This window comes from Sus scrofa, chromosome 13 (genome assembly GCF_054392235.1).
Source record: "Sus scrofa isolate SSC_HxYL_T2T_F1_AM1 chromosome 13, Sscrofa_HxYL_maternal_Yorkshire_Landrace_v2.0, whole genome shotgun sequence".
NCBI classification, from domain to species: Eukaryota; Metazoa; Chordata; class Mammalia; order Artiodactyla; family Suidae; genus Sus; species Sus scrofa.
In genome coordinates, this window is record NC_139395.1 from 122,024,693 (window position 1) to 122,045,912 (window position 21,220).

Consider the following 21,220-nt stretch of genomic DNA (forward strand, 5'->3'; position numbering starts at 1 on the left):
GAAAAAATATAGGCTCTCTTCAATAAAGCTAAACACGGAAAGGAATGTAATAGTCCTCTTTTTTCTTGATAGACAGCTCTTTTAGGGTCATCAAGTCAACTGCTGCAGTGGGGTTGGTTTCTCTTATTTTTGTAGCACAGTTGTTGCTTGGTATTTCTCTTCTTCATTGCTCTGGGAACTTCCTCTGCCTCACCCTCATATTGGTCCCCTGTTTTCTGAGTAACTTTGGCCATATCTTATGGAGAACACTTTTCAGTAGCTTCTTGAGAAAGACTGGTTGAAGGATAAATTCCTCAAAATTTTCATTGTCACAAATAGTCTTTTTATACCTCCACATGGAATTGATCATATGGCTAGTTTTAAGATTCTGGGTTGAACAAAATTGCCCTTCAGAATTTTAAAGGCAATGTCTCATTCTAGTCTTGTCTACCTACCAGTTTGAGAACCATGATAGCCTCTATTGTATGTGACTGGTTATTTTTAAAAGATTTTCCGTTTTTTTTTAACCTGATGTTCTGAAATTTACAATATTCTATCTTGATGTAAGCCTTTTCCATTCATTTGTGCTCTCTCCGTTTGGCTGATTCTTTTAATCCAGAAATGCATGCCTTCAGTATGAGATAATTGTGCTCTATTTTATTGGATCATTTCTGATTCTCTGTTTTCTCTTTCTGGGACACTAATTAATCAGATGTGGATTTCCTGGATTGATTCTCTATTTTATTTAGTTTTTGGTCTCCTATTTTCCATCAGTTTGTTTTATTTTTACATTCTGAGAGATTTCTTCGATCTTTATATGCTTGTATTGGAATGTTTTTGACAATCGTTTTTTAATTTCTAAGCATTCTTTCTTGTTTTCTAAATGCTCCTATTTATAGTTTCCTGATCAAATTATATAGGTGCAGTATCTGCAATATCTCTTCTTTTATGTCTAAAGATACTCAAACACAAATATATCACACACTCATACACTTATTTAGTTTCTTCTTCTTGCACTCTTTTTTACAAGTTTTTGTTTTGTTTCATTTTGTTTTGGATCCAGACCTCAGTACCAAACAGTACAGAAAAGATTGATGAGAAAAGAGAGAGAGAGTGTGTGTGTGTATGTGTGTGTGTGTGTGTGTTTGTGTGTGTGTGTGTGACGGGGTGGGGGGCATCTTTGGGTAAATGGGCAAGGACCAGATTATTTTTTTTTTTTTTGAGGGCATCCAAATGTCAGTCAGAATCTCCAGGTCTTTGCTTGGGCCACTTAGTTTCCCTGGAAAAGAATTCTTTGCTTTCATTTAATATAGACAAGTATATTTAACCCTTGTTTTCAGTGTAGCACTTCACCCCCACCCTCAGTTTGTGAATCCTTCCAGGAAGTAAACTTCCTGTTGTCTATGAGGTGTGGAAAGAGTAATGGATTGGCAGTCTGAGTGGACCATGGGGTCTGAGTATCTGCAAGTGCTTATATGAACTTAAGAAAATAATCCTGCTTTCTGTCCTTCTCTGAATCCTGGACTTCCAAGGTCCCTGACCATTAATTCCTAAGTTTAGCAGGGACTGTGCATCTGAGCTTGTTTCCATCCTGCTGGTAAATTCACTTCCCCTCCCAAGTCAGCAAAATCTCCCTTTGGCTAACTCAGTAACCTCACTTAGGTCCACTTTCTTTTTTCCAAAATTTGGCTGTCACCTCTTGTCTGCTGACGTCCCATCTCCTGTCATCTATGCACATCTATGTTTAAACTTGATTCCTTTATTTTCATTTTAGTGAGATTTAGGTAAGGAATGGGATAAAGGTTATAAAAAGGAAACTTCAAGATCTGCTTTTAAAATACTAAATGCGGAGTTCCCGTTGTGGCACAGTAGTTAACGAATCTGACTAGGAACCATGAGGTTGCGGGTTCGATCCCACCTTGCTCAGTGGGTTAAGGATCCTGTGTTGCTGTGAGCTGTGATGTAGATTGCAGACACGAGTAGGATCCCGAGTTGCTGTGGCTCTGGCGTAGGCTAGTGGCTATGGCTCCAATTAGACCCCTAGCCTGGGAATCTCCATATGCCGTGGAAGCGGCCCTAGAAAAGGCAAAAAGACAAAAATAAAATAAAATAAAATGCTAAATGCATTGTATAGTAACTGCTATTAATTCATTTATCAGTTCAGACCTTTGGTTAACAGTATTTTGACTTTGGATATTAACTTTCTCAAATTATATACTCCTAAAACCACTAGAACCATTTATCATTTATTTTTATAACCTGAAAAATAAGCAGTCTAAGAGCTACCATAAAATGAAAACAGTTAATTTATACACTGTTGCTTTTGAATGTGGTTACTTTAGATTATGTTCTTAAGTTTATCTTATCTTATTCTATAAAAAGATGTTTTAATGCACATCTGACTCCTATCATTCTCACAAGTATTTGCATTTAATGCTTTGTTTTCTTTATCTGATTTACCTTATGAAATATTCCCTTTAGCAGAGATTATTACTTATTTTCTGAGTCAATGAGATTTCATACATGTAAATATTATAATCTAGTTATATGGTAAGAATACTTCTGCATACATGCTTGAATTGTTCTCTCTACTCTCAATTGAAATATATTACTTTCTTTTGAAGATAAAATGTATTAAGAGTCTCTTCTTTTTAAATAATGTATGAATTATAAATCTGTGCTTAGGAGTTTATGATGCCTTCAAGTGGCCACATTGTCAGTAGAAAAATTATGGTGTGAGTTGTTTTTATGCTACTAATAAAATGAAATTGTGTTAGGTTAGGTAAGAATACATTAAAAATGATAGTTGAAGCTATGATAGGATGCCAGTGAATTGTGTTTGTGTTCAAATTGAAACAAAAAGCAGTATTTGCCCAGCATCCCCTGAAGCAGCCATTCTAGATGAATTTTTTATTGAAGTTGGCAAACAAATGATGACAATCATATTCTTAAGGAGGATGAACTACTACTGAAAAATGAGCAGCTCCATCTCAATGACCAGATGCACTATTCTTTTTAGGCAGTCTGATTTTGGCTTTAGCTAAGTTTAATTGATGATTTAATTGTCACTTGCTCTAAGTAGGAAGTTTATTCTATACTGTATAGGATGAGGAAACTAAGGGTTTTTATTACTTTGCCTCAGTTGAGCTAGCTGAACACAGAAGTTACTTGAAGAATCCTGACCTTAGGACCAGGCAGAATAGAACCCAAGATAGCGTGATAAACTAAATAATCTCCCTAAATCTGCATCCTAATCCCCTGACCCTGTGAATATGTTACCTTAGATGGCAAAAGGGACTCTGCAGATGTGATTGGATTAGAGGTCTGGGGATAGGAAGAGTATTCTGGATTACTCAAGTGAGCTCAAGGATGTAATCATAAGTCCTTACTAGAGGGAAACAGAGGGAGGTGAGACTATGGAAGAGAAGGTGATATAAGGATGAAAGCAAAGGGAGATGTGAAGATGTTGAACTGCCGACTTTGAAGATGGAGGAAGAGGCCAAGGGCTAGGGAAGGCAAGGCTTGCCGCTCTGGAGTCTTGGAGAGGGTGAGGAAAAAGATTTTCTTCTCAAGCTCCACAGGGAGCGTGGCCTTTCCAACACCTTGATTTCGGACTTCTGGCTTCTAGAACTGTGAAAGAATAAATTAGTGTAATTTGTTACAAGAGCAATAGAAAACTAATATAGCTAGTTATTCCTCAAATTATTACAAAGCAACATTAAAGCAAACATAGAAAGAAGAAAAAAGGAAAAAAAGGTTACAAAGCCACATTTCCCTTTGGCCAGATCTAGATCTATGCCGAAGGAAGATTCTGATGTAATATTTGCAAAATGTTCCAGCTACCACTATTTTGTAGAAAGATTTCTAAGGAGGTTTTCTATTCAGTGGAATATTTAGTGAAATGGTTTGTGAAAGTTATCAGAGGTAGCCAACCTTGGAAATATCCTTAGGTTCAGCAACAGAACAATTTTGTTTTAATCCCTCCTGGAATTTTTCTTTTTATATCTTGTTCTCTAGGGAGAAATGAAGTGAATTATATAATTTAGTAATTATAGAGGAACTTCGGGCTAATTTGTTTCTTGACTTTTTTAGAGGTGGCTGTAGCAGGTTTTTTTTCTTTTCCTACAAGTAATTGTGGAAGAAAATGAAAAGCAAATGTATGATTTTTATGAAATGTAATGGGAAGAGATTAAACTGCAAAACACTTTATGAAGATGAAACTTCAAACGTGTTCCTTATAAATTGCATATAGTATACATTTATGGAAGTGCCAATTCTTTGGAATATGACATAAATTTTGACGTCATTTATCTCTTGGTATATAACAAATCACCCTACAATTATTTAGCGTAAAACTGCAGCCATTTTTGCTCATGATTCTGCAGTTTGGGCACAACCCAACTGGTGGGTTTTTTGCCAGTCCTGCTGGGAGTCCTGCCTGGGCTTACCTGTGCAGCTGGAGATATTTGACAACTCAGCTGAGGTCAAGGAATCTGGACGTATCTCATTCCTGTGCCTGGCAGTCGATGCTGGCTGTTGGCTGTGGCACCCTAGTTCTCCTCTATTTTGCCTTTTATTGCCTAAGAGGTAGACCAGGTTTCTTCAAATGACTGGGGAAACATTCCAAGAGGACAAAAACAGATGCTGTAGTTCTCTTAAGGCTTAGCCAGAGAAGACATACAGTGGTACTTCCATCACACTCTCTTGCTAAAAGCAAATCACAAGGGGTGGAAAATAGAGTCTGCTTCACAATGGACAGAGGGTAAGGTCACTCTGCAAAGGATGTGGATATAGGATAGTATAGTTCATTAGGAAATACTGGTATAATTATTTATCATACATCTCTAAGGCACACAGTCTCCATTTTTTATCTTTACCCAGGACAGTGTGGGTCTTTGTTTTGTTGTTGTTGTTTTTCTTAATTAGTGATGACTCATGGAGAGAAATAGTAGACAAGAGGGGAAGGATTGTGGTAATTTGATTGGGAAAGCAAATTACTTGAATATTTGAGGGCGTATATAATGCACATATGTTTCTTCCTGCTATTGTTTTTTTCCCCACCACTTCCTTTCAAATATGTTCTTTGAATATAGAAATATGTTTATTTTTGTATACAGAAAATGTTGTTTTGAGGTTGTTCAAATTACTTGATAGAAATCTATTGAAAATCACAGTCTTTTGATCTCCGGTCCTATTTGTTTATGAAGGGAGCGTGATTAAACCTATAGTTTGGGGAAGTAGGCTGCGAAAATGGATGATGGGACTGCTAGGAGATTGCTGTAGGGCAGTGGTTCTCAAGTTGGCTGCACTTTAGATCACCTGAGGAGCTTATAAAAATGTTGATGCACAAGTCCTATCCCAGCCCAATTACATCAGAATTTCCAGGTATCCATATTTTGTAAAAGTTCCCCAGGAGAGTCTAATGTGCAGCCAGGATTTAGGACCACTCACTGCTTTAAGGGTTAGAGATTTGGAGGAATGGTTTGAAATAATGAGGTTTGGGGATATAATATAGAAAGGTTGGGCTTGGACAGGCGCCTCCAGCCAGAGCTGATAAATTGACAGTGCCTCAAGGTAGAAAAATTATTAACCTTCCTTTTTGATTGGATAGGAGAAAAAGTGTCCTAATTTTCTGAGGGGGCTCTTAACTTTTTTAATATATTCGTAGAGGGTAAAATAGCATCAATGAGAGTCCATTATTTTGAGCTGATGTTAACTAATTGAAACTCATAGTAGAATGGCTAGAGATAAAATAGTAGTAAAAGGATTTTCATATACCAAATGTACTTTTATGTTCTCTGTTTAAAAAAATGAAATTCATAACTTGAGGTTTGTAATTTGTACTCTTTTCCCAATGAGATTATTCTTAACTCACTAGTAGCTAGAGTTGAAAGTGTATTGTTTAAAGGTCAGTGAGGCTTTTCAAAGGAGCAGGGGACTATGCTACCTTCTTCTAATAATTCTTAAATCTATTTCTACCAGGAAATGGAAAAACAGATCTGCAAATAGTATGTAAACCATTTGTCCAGCTGGACTGTATTACATAGGAGAGATCTGTTCACCATTTGAGGAATTCACAAGGCTCTAGAGTAATCTGGGATGGATAGTAATGTGCCTGTATATTGATGCCCCTGCAGTTTTGCTTGTTACTGGCAAAGCTCCTTTCTCACTAATAGTTTCCATCGTGAACAGAAGGAGTGTTTGTTTCTGAGCTACTCACAAAGGATGGAAATAATCGGACTATTCATTTGTCAACCTTCAGAAGTGGCTGATTAAAAACAGTATCTTGATGGCTGAACACTGTCATCCCAAATCAAGACTTGATTGTGAGTGGGGATAGTAATCTAATACTGTACCTGAAGTGAAAGATTAATGTCTCACACTGGGTGAAACCATCAAGTAGGTAATATTTCTTTTTTTTTTTTCTCCTTAAAAAGTAATTACTGGCGGAGTAAAGAATACATTTGGGCATTCAGAGATTTAAGATGACATGAAATCTTTGGAGTTAGAGGTATAAAATTGATTTATACCAGAGGATCCAGAAAAATGGTTCAATGAAGCCATCTCTGTATTTTGAGACTATGTGCTTCCACCCAAATCTCTAGGATAGAAAAATCAGCATTGAGATGAAAAAGTCCATCTAAGGAAAACACTCTATGTTAAGGCTAAGGCTTAAAAATAAAATAAAATAAAATTACCTCTTTGATCCTGAAACTAAATCTAAAGTAATCTGCAGCAAAAGGCCTTTTGTGTTTAAGGATTCCCGGTTCTTTGAGGTGGGGTATGTGCTGTGTTTAATAAAGATTATGTGACTGATTACTCTTCACATACTGACAGCCCCCTGTAGTGTCTTTTATGTGTGTCTAGGGGGGTTATATTAAAGCTCTGCTTTTCTGTGTAGTGGCCACCTGTTCTTTAAAAAGGTTGTATCAGACTTTCTGGGAAATAATGTTGGGGTCCAAAGCATAGTGCAGGCTGATGAGACTGATCTGTATGTATACTGTGCAGTAGAGTGAATAGCAATGAAGTGGGGAGGATGGAGCCCCAGGCAAGGTAAGATATCTGCTCAGTTGTTATATTTATCAAGAATTATACTGAAACCCAATTTTGATTATGGACAATGTGATATCCTGAAATAAAGATGATGAGTAAACAAGGACAAGGAAGAACCTTTTTTCTCTGTGATGTGTATGCATAAATGAGTTTTACAAATTTATTTTATTTCTGTAATTGATTTCATGGAGGAATCTTATTGAATAAATATGGGAAGCAATTTTTACACCAAGCCCTAGTGTAAAGTAAAGTAAATGATTACCAGAGGTCCTCAAAGTAATTATATAACATGGAAATCAATATAAAACTATATTGCAGTATTTATTTCAGTTGTGAACCCATGTGTGTGGGTGAGAAGGATTGCAATCTTGCTATAAACTAAGCTTTCAAAATAACAAAAATGCAAACATCTTCTCTATTAATATTAAATGCAGTTAAAAACTGAGGTGTGGTAAAACAATGTAAAAACATGTGTTAAAATAGTTCCTGTTTGATAATGCGACTTCCTATGGCTTATACAAAAGCTAGCATGTTCTTTGTCTTGTGTTTTTCCCCCTTTACTTTCTCCTTATATTGGAAGTACCTGTTTTTCTGTCTTTCAGTCATTCCTCTGTCTGTACCTGCTGTCCTTGGGTTATTTTGACTATTTTTTTTTTTTTTTTTTTTTTGGTTTTCAAATCCAGGTTTCTCAAATCTACTATTTCAAACTTATCATATTTAAAATCAAGCTCACTACTTACCTTCCTTAAAGCTCTTTATCTTTTCTTGTTTACTCCCAACAAGTGGCATTGCAGTCCACATGTTCAGGTAGGCTGGAAACCCAGATGTCATCATGTATTATCCTTTCACCCCACTACCCAGTCTTCAAGTTCTGTTGATGTCCAGTGTTCTTCTCCCCCTTCTTTGCCACAAGTCTACATGTATGACCTCCTCACTTTTCACCTGAACATTGCAGTGGTTCTCTTAAGCAGTCTCTAGTATCCTACCACCTACTGGTAAAAACATCCAGCTTCCCTGGCATTGCAAGCAAGGCTAGTCACAGTGAGGCCCTTGCAAGCCTAATCTTTCATCAGTTTTCTGAACTCCTCCCCAAGCCCCTCTCTATTCCTTGTTCTCCAGTGATAATGAACTTCTACGAGCCCCCGAAGCTATCATATCTCTTGCCTTTGTACACCTATCTCCCTCTTCTTGGGAGGCCCTTTCTATTTTAATTGTCCACTTGATAAGTCCCTTTTCATCTCTTGTAGCATCCTTCTTCCACCCACATCATGCATTAGTGATGGTCCCGAGCATTTTTATGTGCCCTGGGCCATTTGAGCAAGTGCTACCAAGTCATGAAACTTCTTACAAAAAAGCTAACATTGGTAAAATGCTATTAGCATATTAAAACACAGTGCTTTGAGAAGTGAAGCCCAGTGGCCTTGTAAAGAACTAGCAACAGTTAACAATGATGCTCTCTCTCTCAGGGCTGATATACTGGAGAGACAGAGTATCTCTACCAGGATCTGAGCTCATGTGTACATGTAGGGGGTGCTGGATAGTGGTCATGGTGATTCTAGTGGAGAGGAGACACAGACAGGATGGGTCTTTCTGTCTCAGGAAGCGGAAAGGTAAAAGTCAAAGAGGCTAGTATAAGACAGTCTTCAGAGAGCACTGAAGATCAAGGCTAAGATGCAAAATGTAAACACCAGGTTAAATGCTGGCTCAGGGGTTGACACAATGAGATGAAGTTGATCTAGGAGTCATGTGGAAACGGAACTAGATAGGAGCAGGGAGGGAATAGAGCAAGGTGGTTTCTGGGCCCCTATCAGGATCAGGCATGAAGTCTTCTTAGCTTGTCATTGTTTTCAGATGGTACATGGACGCATCATGCTTGGGCACCTTGAACAGACACAGGCTGCTGATTTAAGCTGTCTCTTCCGCTCCATTTCTAAACTCAGGCTATAATAAAGGCCAGTAATTCCTGCTTTGTGGTCACTAAATGGTTGGGGGGGTAGAACTGGACTATGGATTTATTTTTCAGGTATCTTTCAGCTCTACTGTATTACAAATCTGACTTATTTTTATTTGATTATCTTGTGTGGAGCATAATTGCATTTTGCTAATTTAGAAGTAACTGTCATGTCAGCATGGTTTCTGTTTCCAATGCCTGTCTTCACTTTTATATTGAATGATTGTGATACATAACTGTAATGTCCTCAATTAACAGAAATTGCTCAAATCTTTAGAATTTCTTGAAATTATATGGTATGCTTTTTTTTGAAAGCTCTACATTTTCTAAATCATATTTGTTAGGTATTATGAAGAAATTTAGCAGATTTATGCATTGGCAATATATCTTAGATTGTGTGTTTGTATCTTTTTCTTTTAGTAGCACGTACAAATGTATTCTGCAGTAAAAACCTATATAGAAGTGCATACTTTGTAAATACAATTTGATGATTGAGAAAGTTAGACATTTAAGTCCAGAATGATTGTTATAAAGTACAATGGATGAGACTCTGCAGTTAAATTTCCCAAATGATAGAAAATAGGCAGTAAGGAAATATATACAAAATAAATTTCAAGAGTTGTTGGATGTTTACCTGTCACTACAGATTATCTTGGAGACAGTGCAGATAATCTGAATGGAAAATTGCACCTGAAATAGCTTCCTCCGAGCCATTTTTAGAGGCTCTTTTGTAAAATGTTGTTTATCTGGTGATTTTACTGCATCTTCTCTTGCCTTATTTGTCTACCCTCTTCTGCTGATTCTTCTGACTTAAGACCTCTGTAAGCTCTGCCAGAGATGCTCTCCTGGCCTGTGAAATCAAGCGTGGGTGAGACCTGGTGCAGTACAGGAAGGCGACCCATACTTGGTTTCAGAGGCTGCGAGAATACCTACGGTTTAGGGGAAGAGCAATTTATGTTTATTCAGGCCTCTCAGAAAACAAAAACTTCAAGGCAACCTTGTCTTATTTCAGACAGAAACAACAAAGAAACAGATATAATTCCTAACCATTTTACATTTCTGGTCCAGTGGGATTTTTCAGAACTTTCTAAAGGACAGGAACCAGGCTGACAGATAATGATTTGACACCTCTGTTAATGATTTTTAAAACATTATGCAAATATGAAGCTTCTTCTTCCTTAAGGCCATACCTCCTCTTTGCCAACCTGTCCCACTGTGGTAGTCAGTTGCCCATGTTTTTGGGATAGCTCCTTATGCGCTAAGAGAGATGGATGGAGATGCAAGGACAAAAGTATAGATTTAGCAGGGCCTCAGTTATGTTTTGGCATCTACCCACTCTTTCTCTAACCACATATTTTTCACACACCCAGCCCCACTCACAGCTGCTTGCCTATAGGGCCAAAAATCTTTAGTTAGTGATCTGCCAGAATTCCCCTTTCTGTGTAGGAGATTGGAGTGATTTCAAATAACCCATCTGGTGGGATGAAGAGAAGTAAAGAAACTGAGGTAAATAAAATACATATTGTTAAATACTTGGTTGCATGCATTGTGTCTTTGCTAAAATTTGTTTGTGGACTATATTTGTTGAGCTGGTATGTATTCATTTCTGTTTGTTTGCCTTATAACCTTTACTTTTGCTGGGAGGGTGATATGGGTGTGGTGGTGTTGATAGGTATTGCTATCTCCTAGGCCAGAGGAAACATTTCAAAATTGCTTTTTATTTTCTCAACCAGAATTCTGAAGACCTGGATCCTTGGCATAAAAATATAAGCTAGAAAGATAAGTTGCCAAGTATATATTACATACCTCCTGGCCATGGAATTTGGTAGGCTTACTTAGAGAAATAGGAAAGTCGTTTCCAAAAGACTTATTCTGTATCTCCTTAACTGACTTTCATATTTGTACATTTTCTATTTATAAACGGTGTTACTTTTTTCCACTTAGGGTAGTTTAATCTGTAAATATGAAAAATTAATAAAGGACAAATCCTCATTTTGTTGAGTTCTGATACTCCAAGCAAATTCTTTGCCTAGACTTTTTCTTTATTGCTGAAATGAGCTAGAGAAACTCATTTTCTTCTGAATTGTTATCTCAATTAAAGAGCTTATTTTGAATGGTCTAGAGAAGTTCTGTCCAGTAGATTTTTCTGTAGTGATGGTATTTAATACCTTGAATATGGTAGGTCACTTACCATAGTAACCAACAGCTGAAGGACACTGAAAATATGGCTAGTGCAATTAAAGAATTAATTAAGTAATCTAATTTAGTAGATACTGTATTGGACAGTACAGTTTTGGAATACTTTAGTCATTCAGACAATTTCTTCTAGGTTAAAAATTCACCAAATGCATCATTGTTTGGTTCTCTTATGAATTTGACAGGTTTTGATTAGTAACTTAAGCTTATGTATTTTAGAACAGTTTTAATTCATTACCATGTCTTTATACAATAAACTGTTCACAAAATAGTGAGCTGTAACAGTTTTCCAAGTTTTAAATTTTTCTATGGATGCCACTGTATTTTTAATAAAAGCACTCATTAGATTTCTGCTGAAAGCTAAAAGCTGGCCAATTACCAAGCAATGACCACACAGTAATTGAGTGTTAGTCTTTGGCCAATATTGCATAAAATACTCCACAAGTTACAAAAAAGGATTTTATGTGATTCCTCTCGTCAACAATCTTACAGTCTTGCCAGAAAGACAAAACTAGCAGGCATGAAATAATTAAAAATCAATCAGTGCTAAACCTTATTATGCAAAACAGGAGTGAAGAAGCGGGTGAGATCAGTGTAACCATAGCAGCCAATCTCTGTACTTTGTCTAAAGGATCCTTAGAAATCACTTATTCTGAATGTCAGACATGATGAAATTGTATTTCAGTGGCCTTACCTGTTCAAGATTTCACAACTGTCTGAAGACATGCCCAGAACGTGAATGAAGGTTTTTCCACATTGCCTTTAAGACTGCCTCCTAGAGGAAATTGTTGTTAACAATTCATTATAAGGAAACTTGAGGTCAAGCAATTATAGAGCAAATTTCATTTCAAATATCAGTTTCTTCCAGCAGAGTGTCCTCCAACTTAATTGTTATTTAACACGTTCATAAGTTTTACCATATCCCCTTCTACCACCCGTACTTCTTTTATTTTTAATTTAAAGTTTATTACAAGGAAACTGGAAAGCCAACATAATTTATCATGAACAAATGGTGACTGGGAAATAAATACCTGAAAAATAAATACTAAACTATGCTATAAATTCCTAGTCAGACACTTCACCTGAGCCAGAGGATTGTTCTCTATATAAAGGGTATTAGTAAAGGCTGAAAACCTTAGATGCATTCGTCCCACATTATTGTAAAGAGCAATCCTTTTCTTCAATTTGCAAGGTCACATTACTAAATCTAATACCTTTCATTGGCCCTCTACAGGCTGTTTATAATTTCATTAGGAAGAAATTAGCTAAGAACCCTTAGTTCTTTACTGCACACATACATGTCTGCATGAATTTATGTGTCTGTGTTGGTTGGTGGTATGGAGTTAATGGTGGTTACACTTTCAAATTATATAAATGTATAAGTTTCCTGATTATTTTCCTAATTGAAACAAAGCTTATTTGATCTACCGGATGGTGTTTTGGTGGTTGTTTTTTTACAGGGAAAGTAATTGTGTAATTAATCTTTGAAAAATGTTAATTAAATGGATTAGATAGATTATCTTTCCATCTACAGACATACAAGTCTATCATCCATTAAATGAAAAAAAAAAAAAAAAACTTACATGGCTCTTGGTGGAACAGTCTGGAGTCCACAGCTGCTTGTGGCTTATGGAAATGGTTTATTAGGGGAAAAGATGACATACATATTTCTTTAAAAAGTGGAAAGCGCTATGAAAGTATAATTCTTAAAATCTTAGAAAAACATGACTCTTGAGAGTTCCCGTTATGGCCCAGCAGTTAACGAACCTGACTAGGATCCATGAGGATGCAGGTTCAATCCCTGGTCTTGCTCAGTATGTTAAGGATCTGGCAGGTGTTGCTGTGAGCTGTGGTGTAGGTCACAGACGTGACTCCAATCCAGGGTTGCTGTGGCTGTGGTGTAGACCAATAGCCGTAGCTCTGATTCAACCCCTAGCCTGTGAACTTCCATATGCCATGGGTGCGGCCCTAAAAAACAAAAAACAAAAAAACAAAAAAATAAAAATAAAAACCCATGACTGTCATACAAATATCAAGTAAGGATGCATCATAGTTTATTTAACTCATTAATGAGTTAATGAACATGGTAGAGCTGGTTTAAAGAGCCTTTGAAGAAGTGAGATTATGTAGTTAATTGGAAAATGTGTGCTGAAAAAGTTTACTAAATTAGAGAAAATACCAACAGGGCAATAAAATCGTATTTGAGTATGTATCTTTTGTACCAGAGAGAAATCATTTGTATCTCTAACCAGACAAAAAAAAAAAAAAAAAAAAAGAAAGAAAGAAAAACCCTACAACTTAAAAGTAACTTGTGTAGTAAAGAGTAAATCAAATGGGTGTATTTCCCCAAAGCAGTAACCATTGGGAATCTGAGTGATTTTGCCCCCAGGGGATATTTGGCAAAGTCTGTAGACATTTTTGGTCTTGGGAGCCTGGAGGGCACTGCTGGCATCTAGTGGGTAGAGTCCAGGGATGCTGCTAAACATCCTTCAATGCACAGGAAGCCCTTCCTGCCTCCTCTCACACCCCAACAAAGGACCATCCAGCCCAAAGTCTCAGTGGTGTTCCCATTGAGAAACTGCCCTAGAGAAGTAAATCTTTATTAGGCTTGTTAGTACTCTGGTATGACAATGAAAGACAGCCTTCTTTTTTTCTTTTTTGCAAAATTTGGGTAATTTATCTTAATAATGCAAAGAGATTTTCCATGCAATACAAGGGTTTTTAACAGATACTTGATTTATATTTCCAGAATACACCTAGAGGAAACAGACATTCTGAGCTAGGCTAGAGCTCTGCTTTGTTTTTACATTTTTTTGTGCCTCTCTTTCATTCTTGCTTTCTTACATTTGAATTTTTTCAATCTAAAAATAAATGGTGAAGAAACGTTAAAACATGCATTATCTGTCACTGTGACCATTTTAATGAAGGCTTCACTCTATTTTCTACAGGACAACATTTTTCTCAGCTGACTGTATCTTTTCCTGATTGGCACTTAACGATTCTTGAAAAAGAAATAGAGGCTGATGCACAATAATAGGAAAGAAGAGATAACAGTAAGGGATAAATTCCCCACATTTCTTCTGACTAAATTTCCTCTATAATTGGGAAGCTAAGGAAAGCAGACATATTCTCCATAAGGAAATATGGAGTCAATCACACCATACAGCCTAGTCTTCTAAACACTTTAGCGGATTGAACTGAGAGTCGGAAACCAAGGACAGTCTTCTCTTTTACTTCTAATTTAGTGAAAAGCTAAAAATGAAAGGAACATTTACTCACAATCTACTGTGATAACTCAGGAGCAGGCAGTATCATTTTTGTGTATAAGTTCAGGCTCTAACTGGGTATAGCCTCAGGTTTTGTTTTGTTTTGTTTTGTTTGTTTTAACCTAATGTGATTTAATTCAACATACGATTTTTGGACTAGGCACAGACACACAGAGACGAGGGTGAAGACTTGCTTCTTCACTGAAGAAACTCTGAGACTAGTACCTAAAGTTGGAATTATACAAAACAAGAAATTTTATGCACTAGTTTTTCTTTTTCTTTCTTTCTTTTTGTTTGTTTTATTAAGGCCATACCTGTGGCATATGGAGGTTCCCAAGCTAGGGGTTGAATCAGAGCTACAGTTGCCAGCCTATGTCACAGCCACAGCAACACCAGATCCAAGCTGTGTCTGCAACTTATACCATAGCTCACGGCAACGCCGGATCCTCAACCCACTGAATGAGGCCAGATATGGAACCTGCATCCTCATGGATACTAGTCGCATTCGCTTCTGCTGCACCACAATGAGAACTCCTAGACTAGTTTTTCACTTACTGTTAGACTTCCAGCATTTTTTTTCCTATTACCATATTGTCTTCCTGATTATGATTTTAATGGTATGATTCAGATGGGTTTCAAAACAGTTCAAGTTTCCCATAGAAAATATGATCTAATTGACGGTTACATTTGTATATAAGTCTTAGCAATAGGATCGAGTCTCATAAATAGGAGTAAGATTGTTTTCCAAATCATCTAGTATAGTACCTACTGCTTGGTCAGTGCTCAGAAAATGTTTGTTCCTTTCCTTCTGTCCAAATTCTGGAATTTTTATACTTGCAAGGAAGGATCCTTGGGTATAAATACATTTCTTTTCTTTCTTTCTTTCTTTCTTCCTTTCTTTCTTTCTTCCTTCCTTCCTTCCTTCCTTCCTTCCTTCCTTCCTTCCTTCCTTCCTTCCTTCCTTTCTTTCTTTCTTTCTTTCTTTCTTTCTTTCTTTCTTTCTTTCTTTCTTTCTTTCTTTCTTTCTTTCATGGTAAAGAAGCTGAGACCTAGTTAATTTAACTTAGGCAATGTCTTGAGCTCTGCACTTGAACTTATAAGATTGGATTCAATCCCTATCATTGCCCCTTATTGACTATGTGACATTCAGTGAGTCACTTTACTTCTTGGTAAGTAAATTTCTGTATATTAAGAGGGAGAGTTGCACTAGATAACATAGAACATTACTTTAAGATTTCATATATATTTTTTTGCTTCTATCCAAGATCTAATTGACAAAATTGAGGTAAATATCCATGGTCTCTTAAAAAAAAATCTAATTAGGTGAATTTAAATCTGTCAAATTAGCTCACTGTATAAGGAATGCCAGAATACTATAAAATAATACACAGAAACAGAAAAACTAACATTTTATGAGTACTTTGTGTATTAAGGATGTCTTTAAATATTTGTGTAGGTTTCCACTATTAATCCTCAATTATACTCTCAGTAGGTGGCATCCTTCTCAGTTTATCTCAAGAAACTGCAACTCAGGGAAGTTATCACATTGTCTCAAATAACCCATCCAGTATACCTTCCCATCTATCATGCCAATGTCAAGAATTCGTGTTTGTTGAAAAGTAAGTGTCAGTATTTTTCTGTCTATAAAATTCTAGAAGGACCTTTTGAGAATGGTTTTGTGGACCAAGGCAACTGAAAAAGCTTTTCAGGGAAGTAGGCAATAACTTCTTTCTGATCTCACGTGATTTGCGCCTGTAGCAAGAAGCCTGTCAAAGTCATGCTGTCATTCTTCAGAGAACTGTCAAACCTTGAGGACAGGTGGCTCCCTGACCTGGAGGCCCTGTGCTGCTGTGGGAGACACTCCAGTATTGAGATCTGTGCTCTGCACTCTTGCTAATGACTTGGTGTATGAGTTTGCTAATCTTCAGGAGGCCGTCTCTCAAAGGGAAGGAGATGTACCTGATGATCTCCACGAGTTTCACTCTGTCTTCCACCTCTCCTTGTGCATCTCTTTTTCTCTTCTCCTTTTTGTGTCTGAGGTGGGAGTTGGGGTCTACAGATCGGTTGACCTCTTCCCCATTCTCTTTTTTTTGTGTAGTAAGTGTCATTGTCATTGTCATACTTTCTCAGTGATTTCGGTGTCCTTTCTGGACAGAAAGGAGGTAAAGATATGTAGGGATACACTATGTTGTAGCCTTGAGAAAGTACGTGGGGGAGTGATGATTATTGATAAATTGGAGTGAGAAGCAAATAATGTCACTGGAATGTTCCAAAGAAAAGGTGACCTGTTGGACTCATGGGTGACTAGAAAGGCATCAGGAGGAGAAGGGGGAGTTGAGATAAACCACGAGAGAATTTTAGACATTTTTCTTTTGCACTATAGAATAGCTGGTTGAAATTTGAAGTTGTTTATTAACTCAGCAGATATTTCCTGATGGCCTATTGTGTGTAAACTCTACCCTGGGTGCTGATTCCATGAGGACTAGTAGGTATAGCTTCTGTCTTTATTTGCTTGCAACATTGAGGTGGAGCCAGAGGCTTAAATAAACAAAATAGAAATGCAACACACTTAGTGTTAATGAGAAGATATCATAATTTAGAAGTAACTAATTGCCCTAACTGAAAGGGAAAATTCTATAACACACATTCTGGTTAATATTTTATAGAGTGGATGCTAATTACTTTTAAACTAATCAGGGGTTTGAACAATATTCATCAAAGAGTGGTTCCTATGATATGTATATAAACTAATCAGGGGTTTGAAAAATATTTATTAGAGAGTGGTTTCTATGATACATCCAATCTATGATTAATATGTGGCACATAATTCCAAGAATCATGTTTTGAGTCTCTAATCATGAGGCCTATGAAATGTGGAGCTTCAGCATGGAGAATTAATTATGGTTGTGATTCATTCTTATTTTTGAAAATACAATACGCAAAAGGCAATTGTACATCATTCCGCACCAGCCACAACAGCTCAAGGCATGGACAGTGATCTACAAGGAGATGCACTTTAATACAGAGATAATGCCTTGCAGGGATGGGGCAGGTCCCAGGTGTCCCTCAGTTTAAAGGGGAACATGGCTTCTCCAAAGATGGTAGCCTCTCCTGGAGTATTCCCAAAGATCATAACCATTTTAACCACTTCTGTTCAGGCTTTGAAATAATGAGGACTGTAGAACGTGCCTATCCATAGATGGGATCTCCTGGGAGGAAGAGATAACCTAATAAAACAAACCGATGTTACTAACCTTGGGATTTCTCTGCCCTTACCAGCCCCTTATTGACTCATATAATTCCAATTATCTTGTAGCAAGAGAGGGGCCACAGAGGGCCAAACCCATGTCTCCCATTCTCATCAAACCCTTCCAATGATAAGGAGAATGAAGCTGTGAAATAGGAAACATTTACTTCTAGGCACAGCCTTTATTCATTTTTAATAAGAAATTGTTACCAGCAAAATTCATGCTATTATTAATTTCAAATTAAAACTCAGACTATGTATGACCTCTCTAAATCAGCTATTTTCCAATTCATTTATTTTGGCTGTAATTATGACTGATTGCTCAATTCTTATTGGAATGGCTATGGTGTGGTTTAATTTAGTTGAGGCCTTTACAATAATAACCAGGGACTCTTTTCCACATAAATATATAAGATACCTATTTTTACCACATAGAATTAAGATTACAGACTTGGACACTTGATATATTATTTCCCCTTACTGCATTGTGGAAAATAATTTGTTTATTCTGTGGCTTTGTCTAAGCAGCTCCAACAATTTGAATTTTGTTTCATTAAAAAGAAAAAAGAATGAAACCTATCAACCATATGTTTCTTAATGTCAGTGGTTAATTTTTTGGTATTATAGGTGTATGCACACATAACGTACATAGACATACACTCAGTCACATATATGTAAACGTGTCCAGAGGTCGGAAGCAAAGTATTCCTTGATAAGATTTTTTTTTTTTTTAAAGTGCCATAGGTTTGGGTCGCATCCCCAGTCTGAAAAATAAGCCCCTCCCTCTTTTTTTGCATATTGGGCCTAGAAAAGAAACTTCATTGATTGTTTTTATTATGTTAACAGCCTCAACCTTTGTATTTAACACTGGGTTCTATTTAAGCTGTCCGTTATCATCTAACAAAAATCCATGTTAAATATTGTTTTGGAAGCTAGATTTCTGACGCTCTCCACTGCTACTCGACCTTATTTTTGTGTGCGTGATGTACTACGCAAAATTGTCTATTGACATGAAGCAGGCTGTGGAACGATTTTTCTGCTTTGATCACTAGAATGAATCGATTTTTAACAAGCCCTCGGTATGGCAGCAGTTGCTGAGGTTGTGTGTCTAACAGCTTCATTGAAGGACTGCATTTGATTTGCTGTTGCTAAGTGCTCTCTTTCAGTGAGCTTGTCTGTGAAGACTTCCTCAACCAACTGAAGATCTTTCATTGGGTTAGAAACTGCTGTTACATGTTATTTACTGATTAAAAAATAATTTTAGGCAGTTTCCATTACACAGAGTCATCAATTTGCCATTAGTGCTACTTGGTGGAAGCTTTGAAAATGGGAAGGAAACTCAAAACTAGCTTTCCCATGGAATGTACTGATTAAAATTAAAAAAGGGCATTTGTTCATTTTGAATATACAAGATTAGTGACAGACTCTATTGCGGTGTGAATTTCCTTTAGTGCTTATTATGTTTTGTGTTTGGCTAGCAGGTCCATTGTTGTCTTCACAGAAGAGCCAGGCAATTGGAAGTCTCCAGAAATGTCAGCATCCTAACATAATTGTAAACATGGGGTCATAAACTGCCATTTTATGTCCCAGCTATGTGCTATACCATGGACCAGTATGCTAAGCTGGAGAATTAAAATCATCACTGGCTTCCTGAAAATAGCAATATAGTTTTTAAATTTGTACTCAGGTTGTCAGTTCCTTTTCTTTTAGTCTTTCTTGGATTTCTGTGGTCAATTAACATACCAAACTGGATGAAATGTCAATAAAAATGAAGTCTTTATTTTTTTTTTTAATTCTCATTAATATTTCTTCAGATCTTATTCATCAGAGTGCTTTACTCTTATTTTTTTCATAATCTCCGTCAAGAAGTTGATGCATTAGGAGATTTATGTGTCTGAGTGTATGTGCATAGCTCTTTGGAGTATAGATAGGGTTTATTTCTCTAAGAAAGTTTCTAGCCTAGTTGTCAGGTATTTTGGCATTGTCCTTTTCTGGTAAGAATATAATGTCCTTTAAATATTTTGACAACATGACCTAGAACATTCATCATTTTCTCTTTCCATTTAAAAAATACACTTTAGCTCTTTTCATTAATCTTAAGATTTTCATCTTGACCAAAGATTGACAATTTTAAGAATATTTTTGACAGCTGTGACTGTCAGGAATAGAATGAAATCAATGATTAAACTGGGTGAGTCCAGGAAAACCAACCTGACATAGCAAAGGAAAAAAATTATATTTCTAGTTTTAGAAATAAATATGTCAAATTAAAATAATTGCATTTGTCCTTAGCCCACTTTTCAGAGAAATTATCAACCATTTTAAGACCATGAAAGAATTCAGATTACAGAGGGAACAAACATTCTGCAGTTTCATAAGCATAATCATGTCATTGATCAGTATAAAAATTCAGTCTCCTATTAAAGTAGTTTAAGTTCCAGCAAAAATGGAAAGAAACCAGAATCACAGTAAAACTTCGAGTTTCGTTTCACAGGCAAACACAATATGAATGGGAACCAGATCATGGCAAAAGTGCTTATAAGTTCATACTTTTACCATCCTCCTTTTCTTCTTTGCTTTTTGTTTTGTGTGTTAGATTGATCAAAATGGGCCCCTAATTCTGTTCTTCTCTGGTAACTATATGATGAAGCACCAAAGGTGGTAGTTACATGAAACACTGTTTGTCAATATTTTTCTTGTCAGCTCTCATTTTGCTCACTGTTAATAAGATAAATCAAAAGAAGCAATTCATTGAGTTTCTGTGTTTATTGTTTGCTTGGGTGGTCTCTGAGTTTCTATATTCTTGTAGGAACACATTCACATTTCATTCTTAAGGATATAAACAGAGAGCAAAATTCAGGGGCTGGTCAAGAGACCCAGAGTGGACTGTTTGTTTTTTATCTGTCTGTTTATTCTTCAAGTTAGCCAGGCATAAACAGTCCTCAGCAGTCTGACTCAAGCCTGCCTTTTGCGAATGAAACTTTGCTCCGACCCAGAACCATACATTTACAATAATGACCTGTGCAATTATTGTAGAAAGACCTCTTGTCCTCCTTCTTTATTCACCAAATCACAGGTACTTGATGATTTACCACTTACCATTTTTATCACCCCTCAGAGTAAAATTCCATACTCTCTTTAAGTCTTTTCATTTCTTCTTTGAAAGAGGAAAAATACTTCGTCTCAATCGTCACATGTTTGAAGATAATCTTTTCTTGAATAATTTTCTCAGAAAACACCCAAAGTTTCCATCACTTTTCTAAAATGGCAATTCTATCTTCTTCTCTGAAAACATGTTAGAATAAAAAATGCCTGACAGCTGATTAGGAGAGTGACATATATTTTACTTCCTTTCAGATGAAGCTTTCTAAAAATGTATTTACTTACCAGGGGCAGTGACAGCCTGTCCGGCAAAAATAATTGATATCCTTTCTGGTTATTGTAGAAGGGGAACAATGAAACAAGAAAGACCTTTCTCATACCTTCTGAGATGAAGAAGCTGGAAGAAACTGATTGTCATTAAATTAC

The 21,220-nt window shown here is 36.6% G+C and overlaps 1 protein-coding gene across 48 annotated transcripts in view; it reads left to right on the forward strand.

The window, feature by feature from the left end:
* Window positions 1-21,220, forward strand: part of EGFEM1 (EGF like and EMI domain containing 1) — a 688,205-nt gene that overhangs the window by 291,093 nt on the left and 375,892 nt on the right. Inside the window, exon 1 of one of the 48 annotated variants that reach the window (XM_084990220.1) lies at window positions 6,966-7,032. The exons of the other annotated variants lie outside the window; for them this stretch is intronic. Within the exon in view, the coding sequence (XP_084846346.1) occupies window positions 7,002-7,032 (31 nt within the window). The 5' untranslated portion in view covers window positions 6,966-7,001. Of the gene's footprint in view, window positions 1-6,965; window positions 7,033-21,220 lie in introns of those variants that run through there. 48 annotated transcript variants of the gene reach the window in all.